The 15488-nt window shown below is 37.5% G+C and overlaps 1 protein-coding gene across 3 annotated transcripts in view; it reads left to right on the top strand.

The window, feature by feature from the left end:
* Positions 1 to 593: 593 nt before the first annotated feature.
* Snap25 (synaptosome associated protein 25) overlaps positions 594 to 15488 on the top strand; it is a 26376-nt gene continuing 11481 nt past the window's right edge. For all 3 annotated transcript variants that reach the window (XM_028756399.1, XM_028756383.1, XM_028756391.1), the window contains exons 1-3: positions 594 to 665; positions 2740 to 2781; positions 8741 to 8789. In XM_028756399.1, the coding sequence (XP_028612232.1) occupies positions 594 to 665; positions 2740 to 2781; positions 8741 to 8789 (163 nt within the window). The remainder of the gene's footprint in view (positions 666 to 2739; positions 2782 to 8740; positions 8790 to 15488) is intronic.

Raw genomic sequence — 15488 nt, 5'->3', positions numbered from 1 at the left:
TTTTTTTTTAGAGCAGTGGCGTTTCTGAGTATATTACATGTGCCAAAGTTTCTCAAACTTTACAAATTAAATTTGTGAAGTAGTTAGTATATCAATTGTATTTTAACAAAGCTGTTAAACATATGTATATGTTTATATCAGCAACGGTATGTATTCTCCACCTCACTATTCCCAAGCATTGAATGGTTTGTGTCTTTAAAAATACTTCAGATGAAGCCATATGTGTCGATGTAAACCGGTAACCCTAGAGCACTTAGGAGGCTGGAGCAGAAAGATGGTTAGCCCAAAGCCAACTTGGGCTACAATGCAAACTATCAGAAAATCATATGTAAATATGTGTCTGTTTCAGTGATGAGGTTGAAAAAAATATCCATTCCTGGCACTTTTTGGAGAATTGACATGATTCTATTGATTCTTGTCTGAATTTGGCTTCCAGTTTAGAAGATATCTTAACCATGGGCAACAGTCTAGCACTTATACCTTCCAGGTGGCACACATTCCTGTAAGCTCCCATATTTTCTTTGTTTCCAGGCTCCTTAACTAAATACCACTGACTTGCTGGCCCAGGCGCCCAGCAACCCCCAACCACTACCATGGCCGAAGACGCAGACATGCGCAATGAGCTGGAGGAGATGCAGAGGAGGGCTGACCAGCTGGCTGATGAGGTAAAGGATTTTGATTCGGGGGGGGGGGGCGCTCCTTCTAATGTCTAAAAAAAAAAAAAAAAGCAAAAAGAGAGCTTTCTTTTTCTCTGTCTTAAGTTGTCTGCAGGTTAGAAAGACTTGATTGACTCTGACTCATGACCTGTAGACATTTAAGAAGGCAGGGTACTTTAGGAAAAGTTTTGTCCTTGGATGTCTTGCAGTACACTGTAGTTAACTCAATTCTGAAGGTTAACAATTTTAAGAACTTTCCCAGCTGGTTGTTAAGCATGGCAATTATTAAAAATGAGGTACATAATCTAAAAATTAGATAGAATGTACACACACAGACACTCACACACACATGCAATGGTACTCAAAACTCAATGTGCTCAAAACTCATTGCTACCTAGTGAGTTTAGCACATTTTTTCCTTACATATTTATCCTCTTGAGTCATTTACATTCATTGTATGTAAGGAATGGAAAGCCCACAGACCAATGTTGCTATAAATCTCAACCACAGAGACAGTGTACCCACTGCATTCAGAAATCAAATAGAAAGCAATTGTTTATCACCAAGTCTTATTTAGAACCTAGAATAGCCAAATGCTACCAATCATGGCCTGCTTTATTGTTTTGTTGATTACCTAGAGTTAATACCGAAGAGAAAATATTAACAATGTATATAAAACCTTTAAAGTATACTTGTCTGTAGCTATTACACTAAGAAAATAATATACAAAGTTGGGGGTGGAAAGGAGAGGTAGTGGGTCTGGGAGGAGTTGGGGGAAGAATGGAGGAGGTAAATATAATAAGAGTATATTGTTTGAAACTCTCAAATCATGAAAGTATTTTTTAAATATGAAAACTTTGAGGAAGTCCTCCGTTTTTTGGAATCTGTTTTTTTTTCAACAAAAACATTGTCTTTTTTACTAATGAATCTAGTGTCAACCCTAAGTCTTCACTGCTTCATTTTCTTCTTATTCATGAGCGTAAGTGAAGTTATGCAGTTCCACTGATCATGTTGGAATCTCACTAGTTCATCAGATGATGAGCCATGGATAGATTACACCAAAAATCTACACAGGAGTTGTGGCTAAGCACACCATGTTGTATTGGGTGTCAACTATGTGCTCTTTGTATTTCATATTTGTTCAGCAGCAATAAGCATGAATATAGATAAATGTATTTGTATTTGTATTTTTATTTTTCCTGAGAGTCAGATAAACATTTGCCAGCACATTGCTGCTGATGACCATTTTACAGAAAGAGAGAGAGAGAGAGAGAGAGAGAGAGAGGGAGGGAGAGGACAGGACACAGGGAGGGAGGAAGCGTGGGAGGGAGGGAGAGAGAGGGAGAGAGAGAGAGATCACCTATGTCCTTTCCAGCAAAGATTCACATCTTTCCCATTCCTTTAGGATCATGTCCAACATAAGTTTCCTACTTGAAAGCATGGCTCTGAGAAATCACATTGGTTGTTGGATTGAAACTATGTTAAAGGAACTGAGAGCAAAGTGGCAACGCTATGCTGGAGGAGCAGCTGCCAAGCTCAGAGTTTTCCTCATGCTTTTCCTTATCTAAGAATGAAGATAATTATAGCTGTTTTAAACCTACTTGAATTTTTTTTACCCTAAGATGACAAGTTAATTTGTATCAATAACAACTTCTGGTTATGTTTTGAGGAGCTTTAAAGGAAATTTGTTACAATGTAAAGAAAAATTATATATGGGTTTAAAATTCAATATCCCTAATCCTGGAAGGACAAAGTAGCCCTCAGAGTCTATGAGATAGGTTTTTACACATCCAGAGCATGCAAGATAATTTTTGCAGATTTCTTTGTCTTTGAGATCAAGATCAACCTCATATGGTTTTGGTTTTATGACAATAAGCTTTCATGTGATTGCTTTAGGAAATCTGATCATGTAGAAAACCCAATAGGAAAGAGACTGAAACTGGAAAGACATTTTGTGTTTCGGTTACAAAGTTGAATTACTATGTGACCCGAACCTTTATCTTTCTCAAGTGAAAACAAGTATCTCTGATTTTCCTTGCATTCTATTCCTGCCCTTAACAGTGTTTATGTTTTTCCATCTTAGTCCCTGGAAAGCACCCGCCGCATGCTGCAGTTGGTTGAAGAGGTAAGAAGTGGCTTCTATTAACATAAACTAGTGCCCTGTGTTGACATGTTCATTCTTAGCTCCTATTGATTTTACCAAAGCCATGTCCCTCTTGCTTCCAATGCTAACACAGCTCATCAGAAAGCTAAAAAATACTGGAAATGTCATAAGTTGTCAGCTAATTATCAAGATGTATTCATTGCCATCCATCCCAGGCTACCTCTAGAGTCTGGAGTGTAGAAAAACCTACCATTTCCAAGTTACTACTTCTAATATTCACCAAAAAAGGAGGTAGTCCCTGGAAGCAGATAGAACAGTGCTTAACTTGTGAATGAATTCTCTACATAAAACATTCATTTCTAATGATATTTTTGCAATAAATTCCAGCTAATCTAAAATTCTGTTCTTGACTCCAACTACATTTATAGCTTTTAAAAAATATGTATTTTTATGCAGGCACATCATCTTTTGAAATTGTTGTATTTAGTGTTGGACACTAAAATTTATGAAAAAAAATAGGAGAAATCTTTAACAAAGAAAAAAATCTAGTCCAATTAAGTAAATATAAAAGTTCTTTTATATTACTGACTCTGAACTGCACATCCATTTGTAAAGCGTTTGTAATGCATGGCTTAATGAATCCCAAACTATTTTTAAATGGGTAAAATAGGGCAGAAAGCAATAATGGAATCAAAAGAGCATTTGCAATAAAGCCTACTCGTTCCAATTTGGTAGAACAGCAGTCAACCAGGAAGAATAAATGGATTAATTGAACTTGCCCATTGGGAGAGATGGAGTAGAGAAAGAATGGGTTTGGACTATATTTATCTTAACCTAATAAAACAAGTCTAATGGTTTTTATTCAGCAAGATGCCACTTTAGCCACAGTTTGAATGTGACTGCTTATCAATGTATAAATTCATGTGTGATTATCTTTTCTAGAGATCTTGGGCTTTCTCTGGCAGAATGATTAAATGAGCCTATTCACCCACCCCCATGCTACTGTGAATTGCTTATGCAATGACATGAAGAGGAAGGGGGAAAAAAAGATAAATTTTTACAAAAGCTTAGAGGAAAACTAGCTGCCTCTTCCACTACGGCAGCAAATGCTGTCTTCCTTTATTTCTGAAGCTGCAGGGCCTCACCTAAGGGTGTGATGTGGCTAAAGGTGAATGACCACAGGAAGAGTGGGGATTTGTAATGATGAGTTCTCTGGGAGGAAAAGTCTGATATTTCAAAAGTGGTAAACTGAGCTTACATTGCAGCACAAATTGGCCCCCATAGAGAGAGGCCTCAGCAGCATAGAAGTGCAGCTCTCTACTCTGAATGAAGAGAAATATCTCTTTCGCCCTGTTCTTGGGATACTGCTCATACAAAAAGGCATAAATGCCAAAAAGGAGACAAGTAGCCTCAGTCCAAGTGTATTGGCCATTAATCTTAATGTGTTAATTTCCAATGTGGTGCAAGAAAAGAAAAGAAGCCAGAGCTTCAAACATTCTTACAGGAGCTCTGAGCATAGATAAGAGCTCACAGCTTAACTGCTATATTATTATATAAAATTACTTTATTGTATGCTGCAGTATTATCATAATATACTTCATGACCTACAACCAGAGCCCCCAAACACACTTTTCACTTGTTTGTGCACATGCCTTCATATATGATGTATATTTCTCAAGCTGTCTCCAATTTGCCCAGTTATGGCAAATATGAAATGTTAGAACATTGCCTAGACTGTGAGCAATGGGATAAAATGCTTCAGAATGCCCCCCTTTAAGCTGTTTTTTTTTTTTTTTGTGCTTCAGAGTCTTGGGAACATGGACCCTTCTCTCTTGTATGTCTTCTTAAAACGGAAGTAGTGTCAGCCTATCTTGCAAAACTCTGTCTGCTTTAATTTGTTCTAAGAATAAAGGCTCCATTGATTGAAGTAGGATGCTCAAATTATATGTTTTTGTTTCTTGTAAATTGTTACTCCATCAAGCATGAAGTTAGATCTTAGAACACAGGATGAAAGAGATGGCTTCAATCTCCCACATCTAATAAATAAGAGGAGGCTGTTAGACATTTCATCCTTAGAAATTTTTGAGGAAGGCATTATTAGAGTAGACTGATTTGCTGTTACTCCTGGGTAATTGTATATTTATAGTGAAACATTCCTCATGTCTAGGGATTGGCTATTCAGATGATATTCTGATTTTCAATCAAAAAGGAAATTCTCTTAAAAGAAAATCAGTATTAAATATTCATCAAGGACAGAAATCATTTGGAAAATAAGAGCTTTGAAATACCAGGATCTTACTGACAACCCCAAAGTCCGTTGGTGCTATGTAATTTGAATTGAACTGAATTTTTATTGAATTCAGTTTCAAAGTCACGAAAGGTACTAGAATTGGGAAGTCTCCCTAAGGCAATAGTCCACTTCCCATGAAAGCACAACTTCACACTATCACTAATAAACTCTACAGTATACCAGCAGGGGAGGTTGGGGGGATGGCTTTTAATGGAAGTCACTATCAGTATTTCAAAGACGATGTAAAGTTACTCAGAGGTCAGTGGAGAAGTTTCAGAAATCCAAATATCATAGACTGGTACAAAGGTTAGAAACTTAGTGGCATTCAGTTCACAACCTGGAGTTGGACACTTAATTTTGAAGGGTACATTTCAACAAATATCTATGTAATACCGAACACTGGAGATAGGAGAGAAGATACAAATTTATTTATTGCACAGAAACCAATATGTAAATAGATGTTCAAATTCAAGGTCATACCTATGATGGGCTCATAAAAGAAAAAAGAAGAAGTAAATCTTGAAAGAGAATCATTAAGATGTCCTCCAGGAGGAAATACTTGAAAATAAAAAGATTAACTCTGCTGATGCTGAATGCAGAAATGAAGTCTGCATACTAACACATCTTAGACCATGAAACTTGAGCCAGAAAAGGCCTTACTGCTTCAGGCATGGAGATTTGAAGACACCACATAGCCTTCCTGAAATAGTTATGGAAACACAAATATTTCATGAATGTCTTTCATCATTTCTCTTTCTATACCAGCTTCTCTTTCAAAATGCTTTAGCAATAAAAAAGAATCATTCAACAGATACAATTGTAGAAAAAAATTTTATAAAATCAAGTTGGTAGTGTTTTGTTTTGTTTTTAATTTAAACAGATGTGAGGTCTTTCAGAGTTCAAGAGAGTGTGCGGGGTGTGTCCAGGCTTTAGGACAGATGCCTTGGAGTTTGATGAAAGCATTCCAAAGGACAGCAAAAAGATAATCTATAAACACTGGCTTGGTTCATTGACAAAATAAATAAATTCATTGATACATTTTAAAACTAAAAATGAAAAATTAAATTGTACGAAAGAAAGAAATGAACAGAAAGATTTCTAGCTCCATTAGACAGGCTGTTCCCTACTCCAAACTCAAACACAAAGGAAGAATTGAACTCAGGTATAACTAGTGCTACCCCCTCTCATTGTCAAGCTGGCTAATAAAGCACACACACAACTCTTCAAGGAACTGGAGAGAGATATTCTACTCCCTTTGTGGTGCTTTCCCTATCCTTGCCTCTCTGTCTTCTAGATATTCTAAGACCCACCCAGTTTTTTGATGAAGCCACCAGCAAAATTATGGAATCAAATTTAAGTTCATACCTTTTTTGAGAACTACCATGTGCTTAGAGCCATCATTATCACCAGCATATTCAAATATTTGTTAGCTGATTGAACATACAGCCACATTTTACTACTGCTTTGATATTCTGTCTTTAACCCAGAGGATGTTGAGACATTCAATGGTTAAATACCTTGCTTCAGACATATAGCAGGAAATGGCAAATATGATATTCATGAGTAAAATACCTTATTTCAGGGTGTGGGTTCCCACACACAGCACCTCAGTTTCAATCTGCCATAATTTTCTTTTTCTTTGTGAGTTCCATATCAAGTAAAATGATCTGAGCGAGCAGAATAGCTTATTCTAAGCATCCCCTGATTCCCTCCAAATCAAATCCAACATTTGAATTTGGTGTCAAATCCAACAATTCCTTCATGTATCCCACTCAGCCACCCATGAACTGAACGAGCTTTGGGATGTCTATACTTTCTAGAACTCATTTCATCCTTATTATGACACTGGGAAGTGAGAGAGCTTTTACTGCCCCCAATTAACCAGAAAGTGTACTGAGACACTGAGAAGTTGAGATTAGAACAACAAGACTTCAAATCGAAATCTAGAATTTAGAATCATTTATTGAATCCAACACATATTTCCACCTGCTGACCAACTCATTTGTCACACTAAAAATTGCCACTGACAAACAAGCCATACAGTTTTCTATCCCTTATTCTTAATATCTGGGACAGAGTAGATATCCACTACATATTCATGGAATAAGTGAATGAAAAAACACATAAATGAAGTAATGATAAGTGGAAGGGATAAAAGAGATTCATGAACCTATCCACCACGCCCTCTTACTTAGTGTCTCTCCCTTTAGTATGAGAAACAGTGAGACAACAGAAGAGTCACCTGACCTTCCAGCACAACCCAAGGTTGTCTTGTTTTGTTTTGTTTTGTTTTGTTTTGTTTTGTTTTGTTTTGTTTTGTTTTGTTTTGTTTTACTTCAAGGTCTTCACATTCCACTTACGTTCTCCCAACTGGGACAGTGTTAAACACTCTTGCTCCTTCCAGCTCATTCAATGACTTATTCTAGTGTTGAGATATGCAGCACCTAGTTGGAAAACTTGTAAAATTATACTTATATGGTATCATACAAATAAGTGATAGCCATTATACCTCATAGATCTAATGCTGTGACTTACAAATAGATTGATAACTGGCCTAACAAAAGTCACCAGCTTCTCTCCATCTTCTGTCCCCAGCGGAATGGTACAGGATCTCTTCTCTGAGGAGAAAATGTTCTCTAACATATTTCTGCACAGTCACATCCATATGCCTAAATAAGCTTTTCATTACAGTATCTCTTAAGCATTGGCTAGCAAATTCAGAAAAGGGTAAAGGAATCATTACAATGCAGACTAAGATAGAGGGATATCCACTTAGAATGTACTTAAAGAAAGACTTCAAGGTATCTTTTGTGATCTATCATCTCTCTGATTGCTGTGTGTCCCCCTGTAGCATGCAATAGAGCAGGTTAGATTCCTAGTCATGGAAACTTTCAAATCGAGTAGGACAGTATCTTCACTTCTCCCACCACCCACTCCCCTCCCTGCCTCCTAATAACTTAGGTAGTCTTGTTTTATGTGGATAAAAAGAAGTGAGATGAGAAGTTCTAAAGATTGGTGCACAAAAGAACTGCAGCGACCCTGGAGAGGACTGATTTTTCTCACACTGAATCATTGTACAGAACTGTGGATTTCAGAGCAAAATATGTTCTGATCTCACTCTGTCTTCCAAATCTAGAAGAGCTTCTCTCCACAGAGAGTCAGTTTCCTTTTGAGCTGTGCCTCTCAAACTCATCTCTTCTGTGATGACCCTAAGTACTAGGACTCCAACATCCTTATTTATCTTCTATGAGGCATCCCTGCCCTGACCTGTAAATGGGCATTTTTTTGTCAAACTTACCAGGGAAGAAAATTCAGTCTAGAAGATTGTGAAAATGTTGCTTTCTGTGTAATGAAAACTGTAGTAGTTTTACTTTCGAGGTATATAGATTGTATGGTATTACATACATGCATTTCAATGTACACTTACGGTATTGAAGGACCCAGGCCCACCCTATGGAGGATGTGCTTCATGCCTCCTCATGAGTCCCCTGAGAGTCACTAATAAAGTTCCCAGTTCCCCCTGGTCCCTACCCAGCCCCTTAATGCTCTTTTCAGGTGTCTTCCCTTTTATCTCCATTTGGTCCTTCTCCACTTTCCATTTCCAGGGATAATTGTCTCCTCACTGATTTCTCTTTCTCTTTTCTCTCTCTCTAACTCCTTTTCAACTTTGCTACCATTATTGGAATATAGAGTAAAGATGCTGGCATCAGGACTTTGGTTATGTTGGATGAGCAAGGCGGTAAGTTCAGATTTCTTCAGTAAGAACAATTCTTCATCTGAATTAATTTGCAGTTTGTAAAGTTTTTGTACACCCTCAGATGGGCATTCTGCATGTGTTACATGTATATATAAACATAAGGGTTCTAGAAACCTCATTTGCTAATTTTCTTTCTTTGTTGAAAATAATGAATGTAGAGATGTCAAGGCCTTCTTCATGACTGAATTAATGATACTGCTATCTCTGCTCTGTACATTTATCACAGGTTTTAAAAGCAAAATCTATGTGTATTTCTTAAAAGACAACATTGTAGACAGGATTGAGAATTTTTTGTGTTCTTCTTATCCCCAAAGTTTCCCAATAAATTTGGTTTCCTTCCAATTAATATCCAAGTTATGGGATATAGTATGTGAGGATATGCATTGCTCCTGACCCTTCAAATTTAACATCTGGAAGTTTTGGTTCTCAAGTCAAATTGATTTTCTAAATAACTAAAAATTATTTTTATGTGGGGTCTGAGAAGTAGAAATTTTAAACAATTAGAGCATTTGAGCTATTTTAAGGCATTTTTGGAAAGGCTAGGAACAAAAAAACTTGGAGAATCTTAGTATATTGTCTCTAACCACTAAGGTGGAAACTATAACATCAATATCATAGTTTTCTTTGACTCGAAATATCCACAGATTTGGTGATAATATGCATAATTATAGCAACAAATTCTTCTCCTGTTTTTATTTTGAATTCTTATAATAACTAGATACTTGAACATTTTCATACTTTGTAAAGCATTGTTAAAATAATTAGGGTTGTAATTTTTTTCTCCAGTGGGAAATATAAGAATGTAAAACTCGTTCCAGCAAAGACATGATAAACTCCAAGCATGAATTTCAAATTAAGAGAAAATTTGCCATGCCGATAACTTGTCATAAAACATGGAGAACCCATGCATATTATCAAAGGAAAACAACTAACAGAAAAATGAGCAGGAGATATAAAGCTTTAGTTTGCAAGTAGATGTGTAAAATATTGTCTCAACCATTAGTGGTAAGGCATGCCAGTTTTAGCAAGTTGATTTCTTCAGTAAGATACAAAATTTAAAAATTGACAATAACCAATGCTAAAGCGTATTGGGCAAACAAACTTAATTTTCACATGGGTGCCTTGGACTGATACACATGTCATAAGGAACAATTTGATAATCATATCTCCAATTTTAAAGTGTTCCTATCTTTAACCAAAACATTCAAGTCCTAGATTGTTGGCACTGAAGTTCAACATTTACAGTTATGTAAAAAAAAATGAATATGCTTTACTTGTAGCTGTATAAGACTAGGAATAATCTAAATATTTGTCTGTGGAAAGATTAAGAAAATCAGCTATGATATGGCAATGAACAGATATTCTGCCATCAACCTAGTACATAACTTATGTGTTTAACGGTTTCTGGAGCACTAGGATTGGAGTAAGAAGAGAAGAGAGAAAGCCATAGCACTTGAGGTGTTCTGAGATACAAATTAGAAGTATTAGAGATTTATTAGGAAATGCCAGTGTTGGATCTATGTAGATAGTAAAAGCCTATGTTTGCTGGGTTTGACTGTCATATGGGTCCGACACCTAGAAAAGGAGTAGGAGAAGAAAGGAGTATAGACTGGAAGGAGTGTCAGATTACTGAACTGTTCTGAGAAGGTCTCAGCAAGGTTAATAGAGAGCCCAGGAGCTAAGATTCTTAGCCCCAAGTCTAGAAAAAAAGCCCATGTTGGGCAGATATGCCCCAGACTGAGCAGCCCTGCTATGCCAAGATACTGACTCATAGCATCTTCAGAAAGCATGACCCCAGTATGAATGTCATGAATGCCATACAATTCACAAATGCAAAGCTACACCCCACTTCTCCGAAAGGTTCCTCAATGTGACTATCATAAAGAGGCATTCATTTTTATAGTATTTATTTATATTAAACTTTTTTCAAAAATACACCAAATAATTTTTAAAAAAAAGGAAAAAGACAATTGTACACCAACCCCATTACCTTTCTTCCAATGTTCAAATTATGCTTTGTTAAAACCTCTAAAATTAAGAGTATAGTTGAGTTCTGTTCTAAAGGTATTACAACAGGGTCAGTCTTGAGAACTTACCCCATAGATCTACCGTAGTTACATGCTGGTTTGATCTGTGTAGCAATGACTTACCTCTGAAATCTGGGGTGCAGCAAACCATCACCTTAAAAGTTGTGAAACAGAGAGTGCTGCCATAGAAGAGTAACAATTCTCAAAACAAAACCACCTGAGTGAGTAGCAGTTCTACCTTATCCACTTTTTCAGTTAGTAATCAGCAGTGTGGAGAAAGTAGCTTTATAGCAGAAGAAAGACATGGAATAAAGGCACAGAAAACAATAGACAGAGACATAGAGCCAAAGAGACAAAGGCTAAGGACAAAGCTCCATCGGATAGGGCCTATTTAGCAAGAATGAGGTCCTTGGTTCAGTTCCTGGAATCTCAGATGAAAGGAGAGGAAGAAGGGTAGGAAATGAACAGCCTTCTCACCTGAGCTGCCAATATCTTTGTACTTTGTTGAAGAAAAGCTAGAGGTACAATGTGCTGGAATCCCCATTAGGGTGGAAAAATTCCCAATTTTAAACAGCATGATTCCCACAAGCATCTATATATTGCTACCTAAGAAACAAAGAACAGATCTCCACCCCCACCCCACTCTACCCCACCCCCACCCCCACAGGACACTGAATGATTTCAGCTGAAACATTCTGGATTCTTCCAATAAACATATTTCTGAGAGCTGGTGCTATAGCCAAGGTGTAATGAACAGCTCATACCGACAAAAAAAAAAAAAAATCCCTCTGATTGTAAATCTCCAAAAGTAGGTGATCTGGGACTTGTCTTAAGGGGTACACATTCCATTTTGACTAAACTAAAAACTTAAGAACTTTGCATGTGACAGATGCATATGCCCTTGCCTCTAAAAGCATTTGATTCTATTTGTGCAATGTTTACTTGTTTAGATCAGTAACTGCTTTTTGATTTCTCTTCAGTCTATGCTGTATTAATTTTGTCTCTGCCTGACATCCAAAGTGTTGACTATTTGTACCTCGCAGTTGCTCAAGGAACTGCAAGCAACAACCGTCCTCCTAGAGAACCATTGTATCTACTGTCCAGGCAGGCCAGACCTCCGTAGGTGGTCCAACTGAACGGTTGCACTGAGAAGTTGCTTCTAGGATTCTTGTTTTATACCCAGGTATCAGGAGACAAGGAGCCTCAGACAACTCTGGAGACATACAGAGCCCTGGGACTATTGTTCACCTCAAAGTATAGTCTCCCAGGAAAGTGCCCTAAAGGTTTCTGTGCTAAAAATGAATTCATCTAACCTTTAACTTCTGTTTTTCTCTTATTTCTTTTGTTTTTGTTTTTGGTTTGTTTGTCTTGATGACTCAGTCCAGACTCTCTGAGAACTTACATATAATGATCTCTAAATTAAATTAAGTAGTAAAATCTCTGACCACTGCTGGCAGGAGAGAGAGAGAGAGAGAGAGAGAGAGAGAGAGAGAGAGAGAGAGAGAGAGAGAGAGAGAGAGAGAGAATAAATCAGGGCCCCATCTTGAGAGCCAGCTAACTCTTACCTTAAAGTTAATGACACTATGAAGCAGCATTTCAGAAAATACCCCACCCCTTTGCTAATGTCCACTCACCAACCACCAACCTCAGGTAGGAATGGCTCAGCCACTGTGGATATGTGGCTATGTCACTTTGTTTAAAGAAATTTCGTGTTCTCCAATGCTAAGCAAAGTGGAAACCATGCAGGCAGTGTCTTTTAACTGAATATTAGTATGAAGGCTTGCACACTAGGTAAACCACAGTGTTTTACTTTAGGATCAGGCAGAGTATTCTATGAGCCTTAATATAAGATCCTTTACTTAGATGATATTGGTAGAAAAGATGTCTAAACAAACCCCTAAGCAATCTATCTCCTGCTGGTGAATCTATCACAGACAATTGATTACTCAAATTTCTGGGGGAAGGGAGGAGGTTTAAATTTCTGCTAACAATGTGTACTGTTATATACTGTTATTTAATTGAGGACTAGAAGACTCTCCTGACCCACCCCTCCCCCCAAAAGTTCTCTTCTCAACCTCCAACAACAAATGCACAAGCTTAGGGAGAGAAGACGTAGTAAATGCCATGCAGTGTGCTATGAGACCCTCACAGATGCAGCTGTTTGTGAGAATGAAATAAAGACATTGGATGATCTTATGAACTTCCTGCGAAGTACTTCACAGCAATTATTCCAAGGCTACCAAGTCTCAATGTGTCAAATACACCCAGAAACTCAACTCAGCACAGTAAAATTAATATCATTGTTAAAACACCTGGACAAAATAGTTCTATGCTGGGTTTTGTTTGTTTGTTTGTTTGTTTGGGGAGGTGTTTTTTGTTTTCTATTTTTTATCAAATTCAACATCAGACTTTTCTCTTTCAGTCATACGTTTGCCAACAAAGCTGGAAATCCGTGATACAAATGCAGCTTTCAAAAGTGTGAATATGGATGTGTTCATTTTTGTCTTTCAATGATCTAACTCACAGGTCCAACGACACTTAAGGGTCCATTGCCATTTATATATTCTCTAGAGGCACCAGGGATAAGACTTCTGAAACCTTGTCAGAGTCATTATTTTTGCAAAAACAAAGAACCATTCATTGTTTTCTAACTTAAGCGAAATGTGTCAGGAAGTGCAAACATCTGAAGACCCATTCCTTCACAATCATGTGTGTATTGCAGCCATTATTTGTGCCCTGTAGTGCGTTTGCCCTTTGAGCCCAGGTGCTTGTTAAATCCATTCGAACACAGTACTGTTTGAGCTGTCAGCAACTGTTTGATTTGGACGAGCATCCTTATTTCTATCTGTATACAGGATGGTTCTTCATTTGATGACATATTGATGAAGGCAAGAACCATGTGAACCAAGACATGTAAGAAGCCGAGAAAAATTTAAAAGGGTTAGGGAAACACTGCATCCTTCCTCTTACACCCTAATCCTATCACTCAGGGGTTAAGTTTGATTCACAAACTGATTTATTGTATTCATAAAAGGAAACTAGCTATAAAAAAAACCAAACAAGCAAACAATTGAGCTTGGCATGATTGTGCTTACAGTCCACTACTTTGGATGCTGAGTTACAGGGGAAGATCCTGTATCAAAATGCAGACAAACAAATGAGGAAGGGATGAAGGCACGGAGATAGGAATGGCTCCTCAAAGTGAGGAAGCAGTACAGGAGAGAAATCTCCTTTCATATAAAGATTTTCAGGACACCCCTGTCTCTGTGCACTTTACAGAAGTACTGCATTGCTGTGCCCTCAAAGTTGAATAAACACTGGAGTGTTTTCATCAGCTTTGGAAAAGCATAGTAGAAGCAGCAGAGACCTAGTCAGGGACAGTTTCTTCTTTAGCCTCACTAAAGAGAGCAAAAACAATCTCTTATTACTTAAATTCATGTGTTCATTCTTTAGTTCACTAGTGAGCCTCCTTTAGGTTTTATGGTAAAAATTTCCATAGCACACATGAATGTGAAATGGTTTTCAGATAGCTGTTTATGTCCATAGGCTAGAAATGTACTGATCAGTTTTATCCTAGGCATTCCTGTACTTCTAGAAGCACAATTGTCAAAGCATGCATGAAAACATAGACCAAAAGAGGAGTAGGGTTATAACTGGACATTATCATTAGACAGTCAAGATATTATATTGCACTTCTCCTTTAATGGTCTTAAAAACTACTTGACAAATCCCTCTTTCATTAAACTTGCAGTTCCCCCAAACTGATGACACTTGTGAGAAATTAATCAATTGGGTTTATGTAACCTAACAACCTTGAACTGATAAATTTTTATGAGTATCAAGCTGTGTTTCAGATGCTCAGAGGTCTCCTTGTAGCAATGGAACAATGCCATTCTAGGTGCTAAACCATTGCCCCTCTTTCAAAGAGACACACATTCTCCTTGTTCTCTGACCAGGTTGATAGTGAGCAGGTCCCTTATTGTAGACCTTGGGGAACCATGGTGAAAGAATAAAATGTCTTCCCCAGCTATTGAAACAAGTCACTTATAAGGTTAAAAAATGAATAGAAATGTTTTGGTGCCTACAGTATCACTGTGCTGATGTTGCTTTCTTTTTCCAGCTAATATGAATTAGATAAAGAAAACCAAAAACAGATTACCTTTGACTGTACATCCACCGCTGAGGGAAGAACAGAAACTCATAGTTATGTCTCTTCCTGCTTACTGTTCTTTTGTTGCCCCAAAGACAACAGTGTGTTCTATTTTCTCCTCTTATCTGGTTGAGGATACTTAAAAACCAAAAGATATGGATACTTTGAAATTGAAGCAAATAATCTGTCTAGATGCTTTGAATGAGAACCCCTTAGATATAAATTAATACCTGTTTTTTCTTTCTCTTGAGTATCACTGGTGTCTGAGTCAGTACACTGTGCTGTTTCCCTGGATATGCAAAATCAAACAGATCTTCTGATTCCATCTCATTCCGTCTGAACTGCAAACTATTTTGAACATTGTTCTTGTTCATTTCCTTCCACCCATGTCTACTTAGGGCAGCAGCAGCCGTATACAGCAATGCATCCTCCTGGACAATGCATTGTAATCTCAATATCTCTCTCTCTCTCTCTCTCTCTCTCTCTCTCTCTCTCTCTCTCTCT

This window comes from Grammomys surdaster, unplaced genomic scaffold, assembly GCF_004785775.1.
Source record: "Grammomys surdaster isolate TR1022 unplaced genomic scaffold, NIH_TR_1.0 129, whole genome shotgun sequence".
Classification (NCBI taxonomy): domain Eukaryota; kingdom Metazoa; phylum Chordata; class Mammalia; order Rodentia; family Muridae; genus Grammomys; species Grammomys surdaster.
The sequence above is the reverse complement of the archived record's forward strand: the minus strand, read 5'-3'. Positions and strand labels throughout refer to the sequence as shown.